Source organism: Ailuropoda melanoleuca, chromosome 1 (genome assembly GCF_002007445.2).
Source record: "Ailuropoda melanoleuca isolate Jingjing chromosome 1, ASM200744v2, whole genome shotgun sequence".
In the NCBI taxonomy this organism is placed as follows: domain Eukaryota; kingdom Metazoa; phylum Chordata; class Mammalia; order Carnivora; family Ursidae; genus Ailuropoda; species Ailuropoda melanoleuca.
This window is the reverse complement of record NC_048218.1, coordinates 111,731,992-111,750,348: the sequence shown is the minus strand read 5'-3', so window position 1 is coordinate 111,750,348 and position 18,357 is coordinate 111,731,992. Positions and strand designations below refer to the sequence as shown.

The window sequence follows — 18,357 nt, the reverse complement described above, 5'->3', positions numbered from 1 at the left end:
GTATACTCTCACAGCACGTGCACAGCATTGTACCAGAGGTTCCGCCTAGAGTAAGAAAAAGAAATAAAAGGCATCCATGTTGGAAAGAAAGAAGTAAAAACATATTCATATATGGCATGCTAGTGTATATAGGAATGCCTAAGGAATTCACTAAATACTATTAGAAATAATAAATAAGTTCAGTGAGATTACAAGACACAAGATCAATGCACACCACACAAGTGAATTGCATTTCTACATACTTTCTACAATTCAAAAATGAAATTAAGAAAACAACTCCATTTACAGTAGCATCAAAGGAAATTCTTAGTATTAAATGTAACCAAGTAAGTGTAAAACCCATGACTTTTGACTAGAAAACATTGTTGAAAGAAATTAAAGGAGATTAAAATAAATGGAAAACATACCAAGTTCATGGATAGGAAGACTTAACACTGTTAAGATGGCAATACTCCTCACATTGATCTACAGACTCAACACAATCCCTATCAGAATCCCTGCTGACTTCTTTGTAGAAATTACAACCTGACTCCAACATCATACGGAATTGCAATGGACCTAGACCAGCCAACCAGTTTTGAAAAAGAGGAACAAAGTTGGAGGACTAATACTTCCTGATTTCAAAACTTACTACAAAGCAATAGTAATCAAAACAGTGTGCTTATAGCATCAAGGTTCAACATATAGAAATGAAATAGAATTGAGAGTCTAGAAATAAACCTGTAGGTCAACTGATTTGTGACAATGTTGACAAGACTATTCAATTGAAGGAGTGATCTTTCAACAAATGGTGTGGCAGAGCTGAATAGCAGAGCAAAAGAAAGAAGATGAACCTCGACCTCAAACACAGTTATAAAACAGTTCATTCAAAAACATGTATCGGGGTGCCTGGGTGTCTGTCTTTGGCTCAGGTCATGATCCCAGGGTCCTGGGATCGAGTCCCGCCTTGGGCTCCCTGCTCAGAGAGGAGTCTGCTTCTCCCTCTCCCTTTGCCCCTACCCTCCTGCCCTGCTCGTGCTCTCTCTCTCTCCCATGCTCTTTCTTGTCTCAAACAAATAAAATCTTAAAAACAAATAAATAGGCATTTCTTCACAGAAGATACACCAATGAACGTGTGGAACTATGGTCAGTATCATCAGGACAATGCAGATCAAAATCACAGTGAGATCTACGTACTTTACCCGCACTGGGAGGGGAAATAAAAGAAGCAGTGAGGATGTGGTGAAATTGGGACCCTTGCTCACTGACAAGAGAAATGTAAAATGGTGTAGCCAGTTTGTTGTGTGGTTTTTTTAAGATTTATTTATTTATTTATTTATTTATTTATTTATTTATTTATTTTTGAGAGAGAGGGAGAGCACGAGTGGGAGGGGCAGAGAGAGAGGGAGAGAGAATCTCAAGCAGACTCTGCACTGAGCGCAGAGCCTGACACATGGGGTTCAATGTCACCACCCCGAGATCCTGACCCGAGCTGAAACCAAGACTCGGACTCGTCCGACGGCCCCACCCAGGTGCCCCTGGTGCAGCCGATTTGTAAAACAGTTTGATAGTTCCTCACATGGCCAAGCATAGAGTCAATGTATGACCTAGCAACTTCACTCCAAGGTATATACCTCCCCCCAGAAAAAATATGTCCACACAAAAACTCATACATGACTGCTTACAGCAACATTATGCATAATAGCCAAAAGGTGGAACCAATCCCACGCCCATCAACAGTGGATATAGTAGACATCTTATTTGGCCACACAAAGGAATGAAGTACGGATAACAGGGAGGAACCTCAAAATCGCATGCTAAGTGAAAGCCTGTTATACAATTCCATCTATCCGTCAATACTGGGCAAATTTCCAAAGACAAAAAACTGACTGGCAGGGGCTTTGGGTTAGGTGGCTAGAAGGGGGATAGGTTAAAGGCACAGGGCTCCTTCCTAAGATGATGAAAGTGGTCTAAAGTTACCCTTGGAAATGGTGGCAAGTACGTGGGACCTCATGGAAGAACACCGAATCACATGCCATAAATGGGTGAGTCACAGGATGGGTGAGGTATATCCTGATGAAACTGTTCAAAGCAAAGAGGATGGGCCACGGTCTAAAACATCAGTTACACAATGCCTGGAGAGTGTGGTAGATTGTAAATATCCTTTGTCCCTTCCTGCAGGCACACCCTTCACCACGTAGCCTTGCCACGTTCCTCCACTAGTGGGCAGCAGAAAGGATTACCTTTCCCTTTAATTTTTTATTTTTTTATAATAATTTTGTATTATATTATGTTAGTCACCATTCCGTACATCCCTAGTTTTTGATGTAAAGTTCCATGATTCATTACTTGCGTATAACACCCAGGGCTCCATGCAATACGTGCCCTCCTTACTACCCATCACCTTCCCCTTTAACAGGTGACTTGATTTGGCTAAAGGGACACTGGCAGGTGTGATACGACCTGACGTTCGGATCACATCTGTGCAGTTCAGCCTTTCCATTCTTGTAGCCCCGCCCCCCAGATGCTGATTCCAGAGGGAGGAAGAGAGACAGGTGGAGCAGGGCCACCCCACCTGGGCAGCCTGGAAGCCCAAGCCAGCACCTGCTGATGCCGGAGGCTGAATGACAATTATATAAGCCACTGTGTTTCATGAACTTTGGTATGCCACTTTTCATAAAACCATCTAACTGATGCATAGGGTTCTTTTATGCTTTTGATAAAATAGAGCCAGACATCAAATTTGTAAAATATCCCTAAACTATGAAATGAAGAAATGTTGAGGATTCATGAATTTTCTTTGAATACACACACACACACACACACACACATAAACACACATACAGGTGCACGCACGCACACACAAATTTTAGGCGAGCTGAATCCAGAGTAAATAAACCACCCAAATCCTGGCCCACCTCTGACCTCTGGCAACCACCATTTTATTTTCTGTATCCATAGCTTCTTTTTCCCTTCCTTAATTCCTTCCTTCCTTCAAGATTCCACATATTAGTGAGATCATATAATTTTTATCTTTCTCTGTCTGACTTCTTTCTTTTTTAAAAAAAGATTTTATTTATTTGAGAGAGAGCAAAATTAAGAGAGATCACAGAGGGAGAGGGAGAAGCAGACTTGCCCTGAGTGGAAAGCCTGATGCAGGACTCGATCCCAGGACCCTGGGAGCATGACCTGAGCTGAAGGCAGACGTTTAACCTACTGAGCCACCCAGATGTCCCTGTCTGACTTATTTCACTTAGCATAATGCTCTTGTGGTCCATCACTGTTGTCACAAATGACAAGATTTGGTTCTTTTTTATGGCTGAATAATATTTCAGCGTGTGTGTGTGTGTGCACACATGCGTGTACGTGTGCAGGCACAAACCACGTCTTCGTCATCATGCATGCATCCACCAGCGGACACTTGGCTTGCTGCCATGTCTCGGCTGTTGTAAACAGAGCTGCAGCGAACATGGGGGCAGGTATGTTCGAGTTCGTGATTTCATTTCCTTTGGATAAATACCCAGCAGGGAGATAGCTGGGTCATAACTTTTTGAGGACCCTCCATACTGTTCTCCAGAGAGGCTGCACCAGTCGGAATTCCCCCCACAAGTGTGCGAGGGTCCCCCTTTCTCCATATCCTTGCTGACACCTGCTGTTTCCTGTGCTGATTTCAGCCGTTCTGACAGGTGTGGGGTGGATCTCATTGTGACTTTGATTAGTATTTCCCTGATGCTGAGTGATGTGGACCATCTTCTCAAGGGTCTGTCCGCCATCCGGACACCTTCTTTGGAGGAATATTCTGAAATACACTTCCAAGCTAACAGAGATCCACTCCCCGGTGCGGCTGTGTTTTCTTGAACTCAGGTAGTATTTGCAATCCGAATTCACGATCCCGTGGTGTACGACGGAGCCTTAGAATGGCACGTTTTTGCTTTCTGGGTTGCACATTAATTGTCGGCAGGCCAGCGTGCGTCGGTGCTGAATCTAGCCACCCAGCAGAGAAGGTGACGGGAAATACTGTCAGGGCCGTGGCAGCAATTAGGCCCGAATCACACACCTGGTAGTTCTGCTAATGGAGAGACGCTGAGTACAGACAGAGCCCAGTGTCCAAAAGCAGCAAACCTAGCGTGGGTGATGCAGATGTTTTGAGAGAAAGCAGGCTTCACTCTGTCTGGAGAGAAGTGGGATCTGAATGAAAGTCTTTACAAAAAGGGTCGATTATTGTTATTAGTACTAATTGTTCACTACGCTAGACAGAACCCAAGGCTGCCATAGTCAGATTCCTTTTTCAAGTCCAGGTGTAGCCACCGGAAGGGGGGTGTCATTTAGTGCTGGCCTGCCATATGCAGATATTACCTTTATTCCCTCATTCCTTTCTTCTTTGTTCAACAAATGCCTTGAGCCTGTGTCATGGACCAGGCACTGTCCCAAATAACAGGCACCCAGAAATACACAAAATGAAAGGCCTCCTCTCAAGAGAGCATCCATTCCACTGGGAAGAGACTGAAAACAAGCCGGTAAACAAATTAACGTCATGTGTAATATGTGTGAAGGTGTATTAGTCTGCTCAGATTCGTGTATGAGTGACAGAAAACCCCAAGGAGCAAGGACATTAGTAGGTTGAAAGTCTGACCTCAGACAGCTCAGAGTGGGTCAGGCACCTGTCTGGCTCCTTCTGTCCCTACTGCTCTGCTCACCAGCCTCCAACACGGAGGCTGCCTCGTGATCCAAGATGGCTGCTTCATCTCTAGCCATCACATCTGCATTCGGGGTAGAAGTAAGGGAGGAAGGGGCATGGAAAGTGATGTCCCTCCCTACAAATCCACACCCTTAAAGCTGCAGGCCCCCCCTCCTGTTGTATGTCTTTGGCCACCTGCACCAGGTCCTCACAGCTGAGAAACGCATTCTTACTTCCAAGTGGCTGAGGGGCCAGCTAACATCCGGGGGGGTCTTACACTTCTACGAATGGGCAGACTCAATCCCAGAGACCTCCCAGAAGAGGTGACAGCTCTCAACCACGGAAAGAAGGAGCCATGCATTTATCCTCTCCTGAGCCACCAAGCTCGGAAGCCCTTCCTGGGTAACTGCATCGGAGCATCGTGGATTGTATTCTCGCGGCGCGATGCTGTGAAAGCAAGTGAAATGACCGATGCCACGTACCAGCGTGGGAACGCATGGTAAGGAGATGGAAGCCGGCGAGTGCCTTTCTCTGAAAAGAGCCGTTTCTGGTAAAGACTTAATTCAGGGGTGGGTAGAAGCAGCTGAATCCGGTGATGCTTGAACACAAAGCAAAATGCAGGATAGAATTCAGTAGCCCGTCACCCCACAGCTGCGCAGAAATCATCATACGTGAGTACAAACTTTCTTCCCCATCTGTGACAGTGACATAAGCATATCCGATTATCTGTTTCATTTTGAAATCTTTCAACCAGTGTATTATTTGGTGATGTAATCTTAACCTAAGCTTTGATGTTCATGGCAATGTTTTCTAGAAGCATTAAATCAAAGATGCTACGCTGAGCACAAGGTGTCATGGGAGGGGACGGGTTCATTTTTGGCCAGCCAGATGGCTGTAGCTTGAGACCTCCACCGTCACTACACCTTCTTCCATTTCTTAGAGGAAAACCTACAAACAAGTCCTCCAGAGTACACTCTATATTCTGAGTAGAATGGCCATACAACCTACTGACGAGAGCATCCTTCGAAGTTGATTCCATTACTGGTTTTGATTCCTGATTCAAGTTGGACGACTCAAGAAAATAAAAGTTCTCAGGATGCTTGGGTGGCTCAGTCGGTGAAGCATCTGCCTTTGGCTCAGGTCATAATCGGGGGGTCTTGGGATCGAGCCTCGCATCGGGCTCCCTGCTCAGAAGGGAGTCTGCTTCTCCCTCTGCCCCTAACCCTGCTCGTGCTTGTGCTTTCTCTCACACACTGTCTCTCTCAAATAAATCCTAAAAAATAAAAAGAAAAGTTCCCATAATCTTAAGGATTTTCTTTATTTGTAAAGCTTGGTTTGGTTTGGTTTTGAATACATCCACAGCCCTATCCTCCCTCCCCTCCAAGAAATCAGCCGGGCGAACTCCAAACCTCTAGGCTTCAGAAGCATGATTTATTTTCCCCCTTTGGGAGGATGACTTTTACACTCAGACTTAAACTTTCTGCTTCAGTCGGTCCCAGGACAGGGAAAAGCAACCAGGTACAACTCGCAGATGTGCCCAGTTCCCTCCAGGTGCATCATGAATGTGCCCACGACCTGCTGGCTCTCAAGATGTGGAACAGTTATGCCCTGGAGAGAATCTGGGAACGCGTCCCCAGTTCCCATGGATGAAGTATCAGTGTCCCAGAGGATGGTATAGCCATTCCTGGCCATCGGGTGGCCTCCCCTGTGCTCCAGCTCCTCTTTGTACATGCACGTCACACACATCCGTCCATGCATGCAGACGCACAATGATGTCTCGCACAAGCGCATCCACTGTTCAACATAATGACCTACCCTCAACTGAGGAAAGAATCCAATCAGGAGCATGAGAGATTGTAGACAGCCACCCAACATCCACTTACTTGTCTTTTCCCTTAGCAGAAACCTAACTTTATTTAAGTGGCAAAATGCCCAGCTAAATTCTACATTTCTCAGGCTTCCTAGTAGCCAGGGCGACTGACAAAACATAAGTGCAAGTGACCGGGTGGGGCTTACAGACAGCTTGCCTTTCCCTGCTCCCTCCTGTTTGTTACCTGGAACGAGGATGTGATGGGTGGAGCCACAGCAGCCATTCTGAGACCAAGAAGATTGTAAAGACTTGAGCCACTGAACCAGTGCCAATAACCATGAACTTCTGGACTTTTATTACATATAAAAAGTGGGTATGCTTCAGTCGATGGATATGCTTACATCAATGAGTTTGATGTTCTGTTACTAAGAGATGGACATTGCTCATAACTGAAACAGAAGATCAGAGATATGAGAGAAGAAAGAAATCCCCTGGAGGAAGGTCTCAGAAGGGAAGGAGATCGTGGGATTGTCGCATAGGAAGAAGAAAGACAGTTGATAAAGAGGCAAGTTTCCTTCTCAGAAACAGAAACAGAGGCAGAGAAGGATGAATGGCAGTTTGTGAGCCCACCCTGAGCGGTGGATGGAGAGGCGGCTTCTCTCATCTGGGGATATTAGAGACCACATGTTAAATGAGTGGGTGTCAGGGCCTTGATGACAATGAGGGCGTGGAAACACTGCCCAGAGGAAGGTCACAGGAGAGCGTTGAGGGCGCAGACACAGGGACACAGGTGACGACACGGGGGGCGTCTGCAGCAGCACGCACCCGGGTGGCCCGTCGAGCCCGCGGCTCAGGAGACTCGCTGGCCGCACCGGGATCCCAGCTCCACCGCAGGCCCCTCTCTGCGGTTACCGAGTGGGGGCCGTCCTTGAACATATGCCACAGAACAAAGTGGAAACAGAAGGCCCAAGTTCAAATCCCAGCTCCTCCGCACACTAGCTGGGAAGACGCCCCACGTTTCTCTGACTCACTTTCTATTCTTGCAGAGGAGAGTAATACTAAGAGCAGCTCACAGGGGTGTGAGGAGGAGAGAGCTAGTTAGTGCACAGCGCATTGAGAACTGGCACCGAGTACCCACACCAGTGATGCCTCCTGACATTACCCCCAGAGGCTAGCGATCTGTGCCCAGAGCTCGGCCCCGTACGGGAGAGATCACGTGTACTAAATGGTCACCAGACAGAAGGGGAGAACCGGGACACGTAGGAGAAGGGGTCACCTGGACACTGGGGAGCAGAGACAGGAAAACAAGGGCGATCCCCGAGAAGGGGCCAGACCTCACGGATCGAAGGCGCCAGACCTGCTGATCGAAGATCACAGCTTATGGATGCAAATGTCATAAACTGTGACTTTTCTTGGCCAGAGAGCAAAGGGGAGAAAGGCACGTTGCCCAGTTCCCTGAGCCTGAAGGGAGGCCGTCCAGGGCATGGGAACAGGGGGGCTCTGACTGGGGAGGGGAGGCCCCTGGGAAGAGTGAAGACATCCAGGGTGGGTGCTGTGGCGTGTCGGGGAAGGAGGGAGGCTGAGGCCGCATCTGAGCGTTCTGTGAAGACCTCACGGCCAGCAAGAGGCACGCAGCTGACAGGGGGCAGGGACACAACTTCTCAAGCCTGAGAGACCAGAGGTCACGGCAGTGGGAGGGAGGCAGAGAGGCACAGGGACAAGGCCAGCATGTGCGAGGCCATGGGGAGAATGCCACTTTCCCTAGAGAGGCCGAGCCCCTGACCTCCTGTACTCTGAACCCCATCTGTCCTTCAGGCCAGGCAGCCCCACTGTCAGACAAATCTTCCCACCTGGACGCAAGGCGAGATCAGGGGCGGCTGGCTCTGGCAAAGCTGCTGGGGGCAGGAAACCCCAGGCCAGAGTCGGGAGAATCCATTAGGTGGTCCCACTAGGAGTCTGTGGTTGGCTACTTCACAGAAATGACCAAAGTATGACCACGGTCGCTAACCTTGAACTTGGTTGGTTCTTATGAACAAACAGCATTTAAGCAATATGCGGGAATTGTACGATTAGATACAGTGTGTACTGCTGTAGAAATATCACACAAAATGCTCTAAGAAGTTCTAACAAGGTCTAGAACTTGGGAAGAAAATAGGACACCAAGTTAGTAAACGAGTGAATTTATTTTTTTTCTTTTATTTTTTTTAAGACTTGTTCACAAATAGACAGAGTGGCAGGCAGAGGGACAGGGAGAAGCAGACTCCCGGCTGAGGAGGGAGCCCGATGCTGGACTCGATCCCAGGACCCTGAGATTATGATCTAAGCCAAAGGCAGACACTTAACCAACTGAGCCACCCAGGTGCCCCAGTGAGTGAATTTAGAGGCTGGCAACATTAGTCCTCCTGGGGAGTCAAAGCCTAAACATCCCAGGACCGTGACTGTTCTCTGCAGGGTGGTCCTCCTGCATTTCCCCAGACAAGGCGCCCAGGACTGGCTGTCACTGCCCTCAGATGGCATCTCTGAAACAGTGTGCAGGTGGGGACATCCAGGAATGCTGGACCGACGGGAGACGGAGGCTGTGCTCTCCCAGGGTGCAGGGTCCAGCTGGAACGAGGTGAGTTTGGGGAAATGGAGCAGTGCACGGACAGACCCCAGGTGGGGAGGACACACTTAGATGCCGAAGAAGAGGAGCTGGTTGTGGCTGGGAAGCGGTGAGCAGGGGGAGGGAAGTGCAGGTGAGGCCAGGGGAGCGTGGGAGCAGGACTCCGCGTGCTGGGGGCAGCGGTGGGATGACGTTCAAGGCCGGGGCGCTCCAGTAAGGAGTGCACAGGGGAGGTTGGGGCAGGTGTCTCGGGGCCCAGAGAACCCCTGCCCTGCCCTCCACTTGGCTCTGCGAGTCTCCTCCATGGGGCTCCTGCAGCTCCTGGGGCCAGCTACCCCATGAGGCAGATGCCTCCCCACCCAAGCCGGGGCCCTGCGCTCCCACCCCTGCATCTCCACAGGGAAACCCCTCATCGGAGCTCAGGACGGTCTCTCCCAAACGCTGTGTCCCCAAGGTGCCGCTTCAGCCCCTCTCCCCAGAGGCTCCCTCACCCCTGCTCTATCTGCATTGTCTCCCCACTCTTTTCAAATGTCCTCAGTCCCACATCCCAAGATGGCCTTGACTCCTCCCATTTGGTCCCGTGCACCGTCGGGAGGAGTCAGGGTGGAGGGCAGGTGCACAGGACCGACTTCCACGGGCTTAGCTGTGGCTTTCATGCTCCCGCAGCACAAGCCCCACAGAAGCGCCTTCCCCCTCCCCCCAGCCTCTCTGAAGACCACATGTGGCCTGAGCTAGGCCCTCCTCCAAGTGCCGCACACTCGCCTGGCCTCGTGGTGACCCGTCCCCAGCCGGGGATGCTTGGACAGACAGGCTGCGTGATGGCTGCAGGGGCAGCAGACCAGGGCCCCTTGCAGGTGCCCAGCAGCCCCTAGCATACAGCCCCGGGGCTCTGCACAACATGGGCACAGACTGAAACTCTAGAGTCACCGCTCCTGGTCACAGCACATGGAGACACCATCAGACATTGAGACAAAAAACCGTGTGCCATGTGGGGGACAACAGGGCTGGAAGCCAAAGCACGGAAACGAGCATGCCTATGGGCTGTGCACACTCAGGACCGTGTGCACAGAGAGGAGGGGAGAGGAGCCCACACTCTCCACGCAGCCCCTCAGCCTCAGGGACCTCAGCGGGCACAGGTGCTGGGGACTCCCAGGTCCAGGTCAGGATGAACCCTTCACTTTTTATCTCCTATTACAGAAACATATGTCATCAGTTTATTTGCTGCAGGAAAATACCAACTTTACAAATTATCTCTGGCAACGTATTAAGTTTAGTGTTGCAGTCAATCGCGCACAAGCCAGTTCTTGCTTCACATCATTGTACAGTCCACACATTCCTAACAACCTGCCCTCAGCCACAGGATGCGTTATCGGAACTGAACCCGGGAGTCGTGAGACTGCGAGCACGCAGACCACGCCAGCTGGACAAGGATTCTGAGCTTCCTCTGGCTGGCTCTTCCAGCCAAATTGCAAAAAGCTCGAGAGAGGCAGGTAGCTAGGCTGAGACATAAATCACCTAACAATCAGGCACGGGCTATAAAACTTTACGTAAGCATTCATAAAGGTTAGGGAGTGTGAAATGTTATTTTTCTTTTGATGACACTTATTAAAGGTGAGCGGAGTACATATTGAGAACAGTTTCCAGCAGGTGGATCTGACAACTGACCGACCCGATGCGGCAAGCAGGAGCGGGACCGGCTGTCCCGGCAGCATCTGACTCCGAGCCCCCAGAAAATGGATATTTCCTCCCCAGCACGGCACATCAAACATTCCATAATATTTGCTCCGTGAAATAAGCACATTTCAACTTAATATATAGATCTGTTTAACAAATCTCTGCCTGCAAATTCCAACTTCAAAAACTCTGAATGAAAATGAAAAATTCATCAACATAAATAAATTATTCTGTATCAGAAACAAAAGATTAAACAAGTTAAAAGGAAACCAGAAACTGTGAAAATCGTTTAAGCGACACTGAATTTTCAAAAAGCGCAAGACTAGCACAGAAACATGCTTGTCGAAATTGGCAGCAAAATCAGGACGATCCCAAAAAGTCAACGGAAAAGACATGACAAGACAATTAGCAGGGAAGAAATCAAAGGGATGAGGACACACAGGAAAAATCTCCAGTCCTTACTAGTGCAAACAAAAATCAACCACAACAGCCCCGTGCTCCCTCCTGACACAGCGCAGACCCGTTCACAGCACGGCGGTGGGCAGCTAACAGAGGCCCGCGATCCACCCTGGACAAGGGGTCCAGGTTTGCCAACCTCTGTGTCAGCGAGGACAGTCTTCTCCTCTCTTCATCTTGACTGTCACAAGGAGAGTGCCCATCCTCCCGGAAGAAGCCGTGAATGTGGTAGGGAATGGCCGGGTCCACGTGTGTCCCACACACCCTCACCTTCTCAGCCCCCGTCTCCCTTCCTCTGCCGCGAGGGGACTGGACCACGCTTGTTCCAGAGCATCACCAGCTACAGGTGCACCACGCACCGACTTACACTAAACAGGTCAACGGAAAGAGAAATACACACGCAACATACATGTGTACGTACAACACACATACCTGTCTTTAATGTGCTGGGGGGAGCCAAGGCACCTGAAGCTGCCGTTGACCATGATGGCAAGTCTGGTGCAAAGAGCCTCGCACTCCTCCATGCTGCGGGGAAAGACAGGAAGGGCGTGAGCCAGCTGTGCCCTGGAGACGCCCCGCTTGGACCAAACAGTCAAAACAACAAGCAGACCAAGACACTACTGGTGCGAATTCATGATTTTTCTCTATGTGTCAATATCTATATACAAACATCAGGAAAACCCCCAAAAGCACTTTTTAGATGGATGTTTTATTTAGATAGCCCATGACACAATTATCCAAAACTGGTAGCATTTCAATATCCGAGGAACAACAGTTACGAGGACAGAACCTTTTAGCGCCAGTACAAAAATATAAACTAGATACAAGTGACCTTCACAGAAAACATGGAAGTTTTATGAAAAATAAAAGCAATAAGATCTACTAATGAACCTAAGCAAAATCTTCAATTAATAAAAAGATGTGTCAAGAAAAGGAAAACAGTGAATACATTTTTAGAAAAAGGAAATTATTATAATATGAAAATCACTGTTATATGAAAATTATTTCACAAAATATATGATATATGTATAAATATGAAGTGTAATAAGTGACTTTTATATAAAATACAAATATGAATTCTATTTTACTATAATTTATTACATAAAATAAAATGACATTGTAATTTGCAGCTATAATTTAGTTTGTAATATTATGTAATATTATCTTGATCTAAAATATGTAATAAAGATTTGTAACTTGTAACAGTATTATTATAATCACATAGAAAATAACAAATTATAATAAGGATATAGTATAATGCCAGTCAAAGTTACAAAGCAGGGGCGCCTGGGTGGCACAGCGGTTAAGCGTCTGCCTTCAGCTCAGGGCGTGATCTCGGCGTTATGGGATCGAGCCCCACATCAGGCTCTTCCACTATGAGCCTGCTTCTTCCTCTCCTACTCCCCCTGCTTGTGTTCCCTCTCTCGCTAGCTGTCTCTATCTCTGTCCAATAAATAAATAAAATCTTAAAAAAAAAAGAACATCAATAACGGTAAAAGCAGAAACGCATGATACAGAAAACATACAAACAAAACCAACAGCAAACTTGACTGACAAACCCCAAACCCAATTCTTGGAAAAGCACAATAAAATAGCAAACACTTGGTAATCTGATCAAGGATAAAAGAACACCAACAAACAACTTTAGTGATAAGAAAGGGAGCTTGAAAAGTTTTATGTGTTATATATACCACTTGCTTCAATACCTTTTTTATTTTTTATTTTTTATTTATTTATTTTTAAAGATTTTATTTATTTGACAGAGATAGAGACAGCCAGCGAGAGAGGGAACACAAGCAGGGGGAGTGGGAGAGGAAGAAGCAGGCTCATAGCAGAGGAGCCTGATGTGGGGCTCGATCCCGTAACGCCGGGATCACGCCCTGAGCCGAAGGCAGACGCTTAACCGCTGTGCCACCCAGGCGCCCCTCAAATAATTTAAATAAGGCAATATGCTTAAGGAATTAGGAGGCAGATCACTGGAACCAGATAAGACAGTGGGAAGGAGACAATCACACCTTAAACACCTAAGCAATCAGGACCATGGGAACGTTGCTCCTGAGCACGACAGCAACAGAAGAAACTGTGCAAGAAATGTTTGGCAGCTGACAATGCAGAATTACAAACTTCTAATAAATGTGTCAAAACACAGCACACTAACATCTAAAAAAATGACAACAAACGCAATGCATAAGGGTTGACAGTTCAGGATAAAGAACCGATACATGTTAGCGTGAACACAGAACAATGAAAATGCAAACCAGGAAAAAGGGCAAAGAGAGACCGACTATTCAAAGAACCGCTCACAGGTAATACACATACCAACAAATTAGAAACTCAATCATCACATACGTGATCTTAAAATCATTTTCCAGCCAGCAAGCCATTTGCCATGTGCGTTTTTGTATGTTGTACAGGAAAACACTTTTTGCCCCCATCTCCAGTGCAAATAAAAACAATGATTTCTCAGATCATAAAAATACCCAAAACATCTTCTCCATGATCCTAAGAAAGGGCATCTGATATATTGCTAGTGGGAGTGAAAAACTGGCATAACTCCCCAGAAACCCAATTTGGCAATAATCTCTTTTTGAGGCATTTACTTTGGGAAACTCAGAAAGTATGAATGAATATAACAAGTTTTTTATAATAGCAAAACTCCAGAAATCGGTTTCACAATAACATAATAAAATACTCACATAAAGGGGAGTGCATCCATGTGTTAATCAGCCACTAAAATGAGGTTTTTTAAACTCCATTGCACAGGGAAAAAGTAATGATATAGCAACAATAAAATGACAACGCATGTTGGGAAAAATGCACATGTATGTGAAAAAAAAACGGGAATGAAAAACACAAAAAAGTATGATTTTGACGACACTTGAAAAGTGAGGTTAATGGTGGAATGTCTTTCCTTCTGTATCTCGTTGCACTCTCCAAATCACCTATAGGGAACACGTATTGTTTTTGCTGTTAGGAAATGGACATAAAGCAGTCTGCTCGTCAGGTCACGGCGCGTTCAGATCAAGGTTATACTGGTCAGCTTTCCGTGCACTAGAGATGGATGTCACCGTGAAATATAATTTCTGGGTCGTGCCTTGAAAGTCAGTGTCAACCATGAAGATGAGGACAAACTCACAGGTGACTAAGTGACATGGCGGCAATACCCTGTGTCCTTGGATGACCTTGGGCTCTGGCACAGCCCCAACATGAATTGTTAATGGGGAAGAGAAATACATGTCTGGTCTGAGCCACAGCGATTTGGGGGTCTTTGTTGGAGCAGCTTAACATGAAGTGTAAGGAACATAGGCTATCAACATCCAAATATGCTTTATGCACCTTTCTGCACAAACATGTCTTTCACTGTTTCTTTAATTAATTTCAATTTAAAACAATCTAATTCCATTTTTATGAGTGTGTGGGAGGTGCTGTAATTAAAGTAGAATGATATGAAGCCACTTCTGTATTACGTCCTTAAACAGTTCCGATGAGCAGAGATACACATGATAACGGACCTCAGAGGAATAACTTGGTAGTTTCAAGTGAACTGTTATTAGTTGTCAAACAGATAAGGTCCAAACAACAGGTGGGTACCACCACACCTCAGCCTAGGGAGAAGAGACGGTGAGATTTTGATAATTTTCAGCATCAAGAAGAATATACAATGCCAGGGGCTCGACATCAGTGAAAGTTATCTCTGACTATTTACTCAGCAAATGAACACCGCATTTCCTCCGGGTGGCTAAGCTGACTGGAACGGAACTCTAGTCAGGGGGCACAAAGATTTAAAGGCTTATAATGGAATGTACAAGTCAGGGTTTGATGGGCAAGCAAAAAGCCCTCCTGGTCATTCTTGGATGGACTCATTCTTTTAAAGATTTTATTTAATTAATTATTTATTTATTTGAGAGAGAGGGAGCAGGGGGAGAGGTGGAGGGAGAGGAACCAGCAGACTCTGCACTGAGCATGGAGCCTGATGCCAGGCTTTATCCCACGACCCTGAGATCATGACCTGAGCCGAAATCAAGAGTCCGACACTTAACCGACAGAGCCACCCAGGCTCCCCAGATGGACTCACTTTAATTCCTCTGAGTACAGTGGGCAACATTTTCCCACCTCATGTTTCTACTGTGATCCTCTCGGTAAGGAATGATGAGAGCAACAGAGACAGGGACTCAAAATTAAGAGGAAACTGTGCGATTTGGAGACGTTTCAGCTGAAGGCAGCTGTTTTAGAATCACAGAATCAACTACCGGCTGCCCTACTCCTCATTAATCATGAGTCATTTAGACCTTTGTATTGCATGAATATGGACAGATTTATAGACATGAAGGCACATCGTTAACGTGAAACCATGTGAACAGGAGGACATAAAACAGAAATTACAGTGACGTGTGGTCTTTCTGAGAACGGTCTGCAATCATTATCCGCTCTATGGAACTTAAGGGGCATTTTTAATGTGACACCAGTTTATCCAATCTTAGAACCTTCCTACGAACATGAGGACTTAACACATGTCAGCATAATGAGCACAGGAATGCAGGGAGTTTCTGGAATCAGCACGGCCAAAAGATCATTTTCAGCCAAAATATAAGGTGGAGGATGTGCCAAATTTACTTTGATGTAAAATTCTGTTTTCTGAAGAGACACAGAACAAAGACAAAAAGGCAAGCGCAGGACTTTCGGCTGCGGCCAAGTAAAAAAAAAAAAAAAAATGGCAAAAAATTGCTCTTCTCCAAAAAGTGACTATAAAACTGGACCAAATGAACCAAAACAACCACCAAAGGCACGCAACAATTTGAGAAACACAGGTGACAAAACTGATGAACTGAGAGTAAGAAGACTGGTAATCCGTCATTAGCTTTACAAACATGCACCTGCTAGCAGGCAGGGCGGACCACGAGGATCGGCAGCTTCTCTGCACTCAGTGTGGGAAATGCCTGTACCCAGTGACATGGTCAGCATAAGTGACTTCTGTAAGCTCAGCAAACAAGAAGGCCAATAGCTCCAGTACCTGGCCCGAGGTGGGCTCTACCAGGCTGATATTGAGCGGCTGGGGCATGCATACTGCTTACTGGGGCTGCATGTACACACAGTAGAGGTCAGAGAGGGGCCACAGCAGCCACATGCTCCACATGAACCCAGGGGCCATCCAAGTACACACCCCAGAGACCAGCAGAACCCAGGAGAAAGCAAAACTGGGCCATCTAGAAGAGGCCTGCACTTGGAATATTCTCCCCTGTGCACACACATCCGTTGGCAGAGAACAGACTCTTTGCTGCCTTGTGGTGGCTGAGGGCTGCCTCTGCCCATATAAAATCAGGGTGGCTCCAAGGAATCTGGGCTTTAAAAACCGAGCACAAAATTTAAAACACAAGCTGAATGGAGGTATCAGGAGTTACTTGCTGCAGGGGAAAGAGATTTCATAGATTCATCTCCGGCAAAGAAACAGTAATACACATATACATAAAAGGAACAAACCAAACAAAAACAAAAACAAATTAAAAAAATTGGCAAAAACAGCAACTTTGGGGGATGGGGAGAAATCAAACCAGAGATGCTACAATTTATTAAATAATGTGAAATAGCCTGCTTTTGACAAAAAATTATAACCTGCAAAAGAAACCAGAAACCGTTACCCATACTCAGGGGGAAAACAGCAGAAACTGTTCCTAAGTGTCCCTAAATGCTACATTTAGCAGAAAAGAATCTTCCGTGAAGCTACTCTCTATATATTCAAAGCACTAAAGGAAACAATGTTTCAAGAAGTTCTTAATGACAATGAGAGTCAACAAATAGACATTCTGAATTTGATTAAAATTATTTTTTTAGAAAAAGGACCAAATGGGGCGCCTGAGTGGTTCACCAGTTGGGCACCCGACTCTTGGTTTTGGCTCAGGTCATGGTCTCAGGGTTATGCGATGGAGCCCTACCCTGGGCTCCATGCTCAGTGGGCAGTCTGCTAGAGAGTTCTCTCCCTCCCCGTCTGCCCTTCCCACTCATGCTCTCTCTCTCCCCAAAAATAAATAAACCTTAAAAAAAAAAAGGACCAAATGGAATTTTTTTAGTTGAAGAGAATGATAAATGGAATGAAAATTCTACCACGGGACCAACAGAAAAGTTTGAGTAGCAGAAGAAATCATCAGTGAACTTGAAGATAGATCAATACAGATTATTCAGTCTGAAAAGAGAAAAAAATATTAAAAAGAAATGGACTGAGGGGCGCCTGGGTGGCACAGTGGTTAACCGTCTGCCTTCGGCTCAGGGCATGATCCCGGCATTATGGGATCGAGCCCCGCATCAGGCTCCTCTGCTGGGAGCCTGCTTCTTCCTCTCCCACTCCCCCTGCTTGTGTTCCCTCTCTCGCTGGCTGTCTCTATCTCTGTCGAATAAATAAAAATAAAATCTTTAAAAAAAAAAAAAGAAATGGACTGAAACCCACAGATCTGTGGAACACCATCATACACACACAGTAGCAGTGCATGGGAAAGGGAAGGAAAGATAGAGCCAGAAAAAACAAAAACAAAAAACAAAAAAAAAACGGTGGAATAAGTGCCAAAATGTCCCCGTGTTTACTGAAAAAACATTAACCCACACATTCAAGAAGCACAATGCACCCAAGGTGGGAAAATCAAAGAGATCCATCTGTGGACACATCGAAGTTTAACTGTGAAACATAAAAGTCAAAGGGCAATCCCGCAAGCTGCAAGGCAGGAATGACCCACAACAAACGGGGCCACATCAGAATTCACACTGGCCGGCTTCTTATAAGAAACAACACAGCTGAGAAGGCAGGGATGACACATTCATCTGGACAATGTGAATTAAAATCACACTTTGCCAGGATGGCTACAATCAGAAAGACAGAGTGTTGACGAGAGTCTGCAGAAACTAAGAACTTCACCTTTGGTCCTAGGAACATAAAATGATGAAGCCTCGTCGGAACTACGTGTCTAAAAGCATTAAACCCAAACTTACCACACAATCCAGCAATTTGGCTCCTAAAAACCATCCGAGACAAATAAAAACATACGTCCACACAAAGACTTTTATATGACTGTTCACAGCACATTAAACGAGAAGCAATCCAAAGGGCCATTGATCAGGGAAGAAAGGACAAAATATGGTCTAGCTACGTGACAGAACACCGTTCCACACTGA

At 46.3% G+C, this 18,357-nt stretch overlaps 1 protein-coding gene across 3 annotated transcripts in view; it reads right to left on the bottom strand.

The window, feature by feature from the left end:
• Window positions 1-18,357, bottom strand: part of ABCA13 (ATP binding cassette subfamily A member 13) — a 384,829-nt gene that overhangs the window by 16,508 nt on the left and 349,964 nt on the right. For all 3 annotated transcript variants that reach the window (XM_034665342.1, XM_034665320.1, XM_034665331.1), the window contains one exon: window positions 11,632-11,724. In XM_034665342.1, the coding sequence (XP_034521233.1) occupies window positions 11,632-11,724 (93 nt within the window). The remainder of the gene's footprint in view (window positions 1-11,631; window positions 11,725-18,357) is intronic.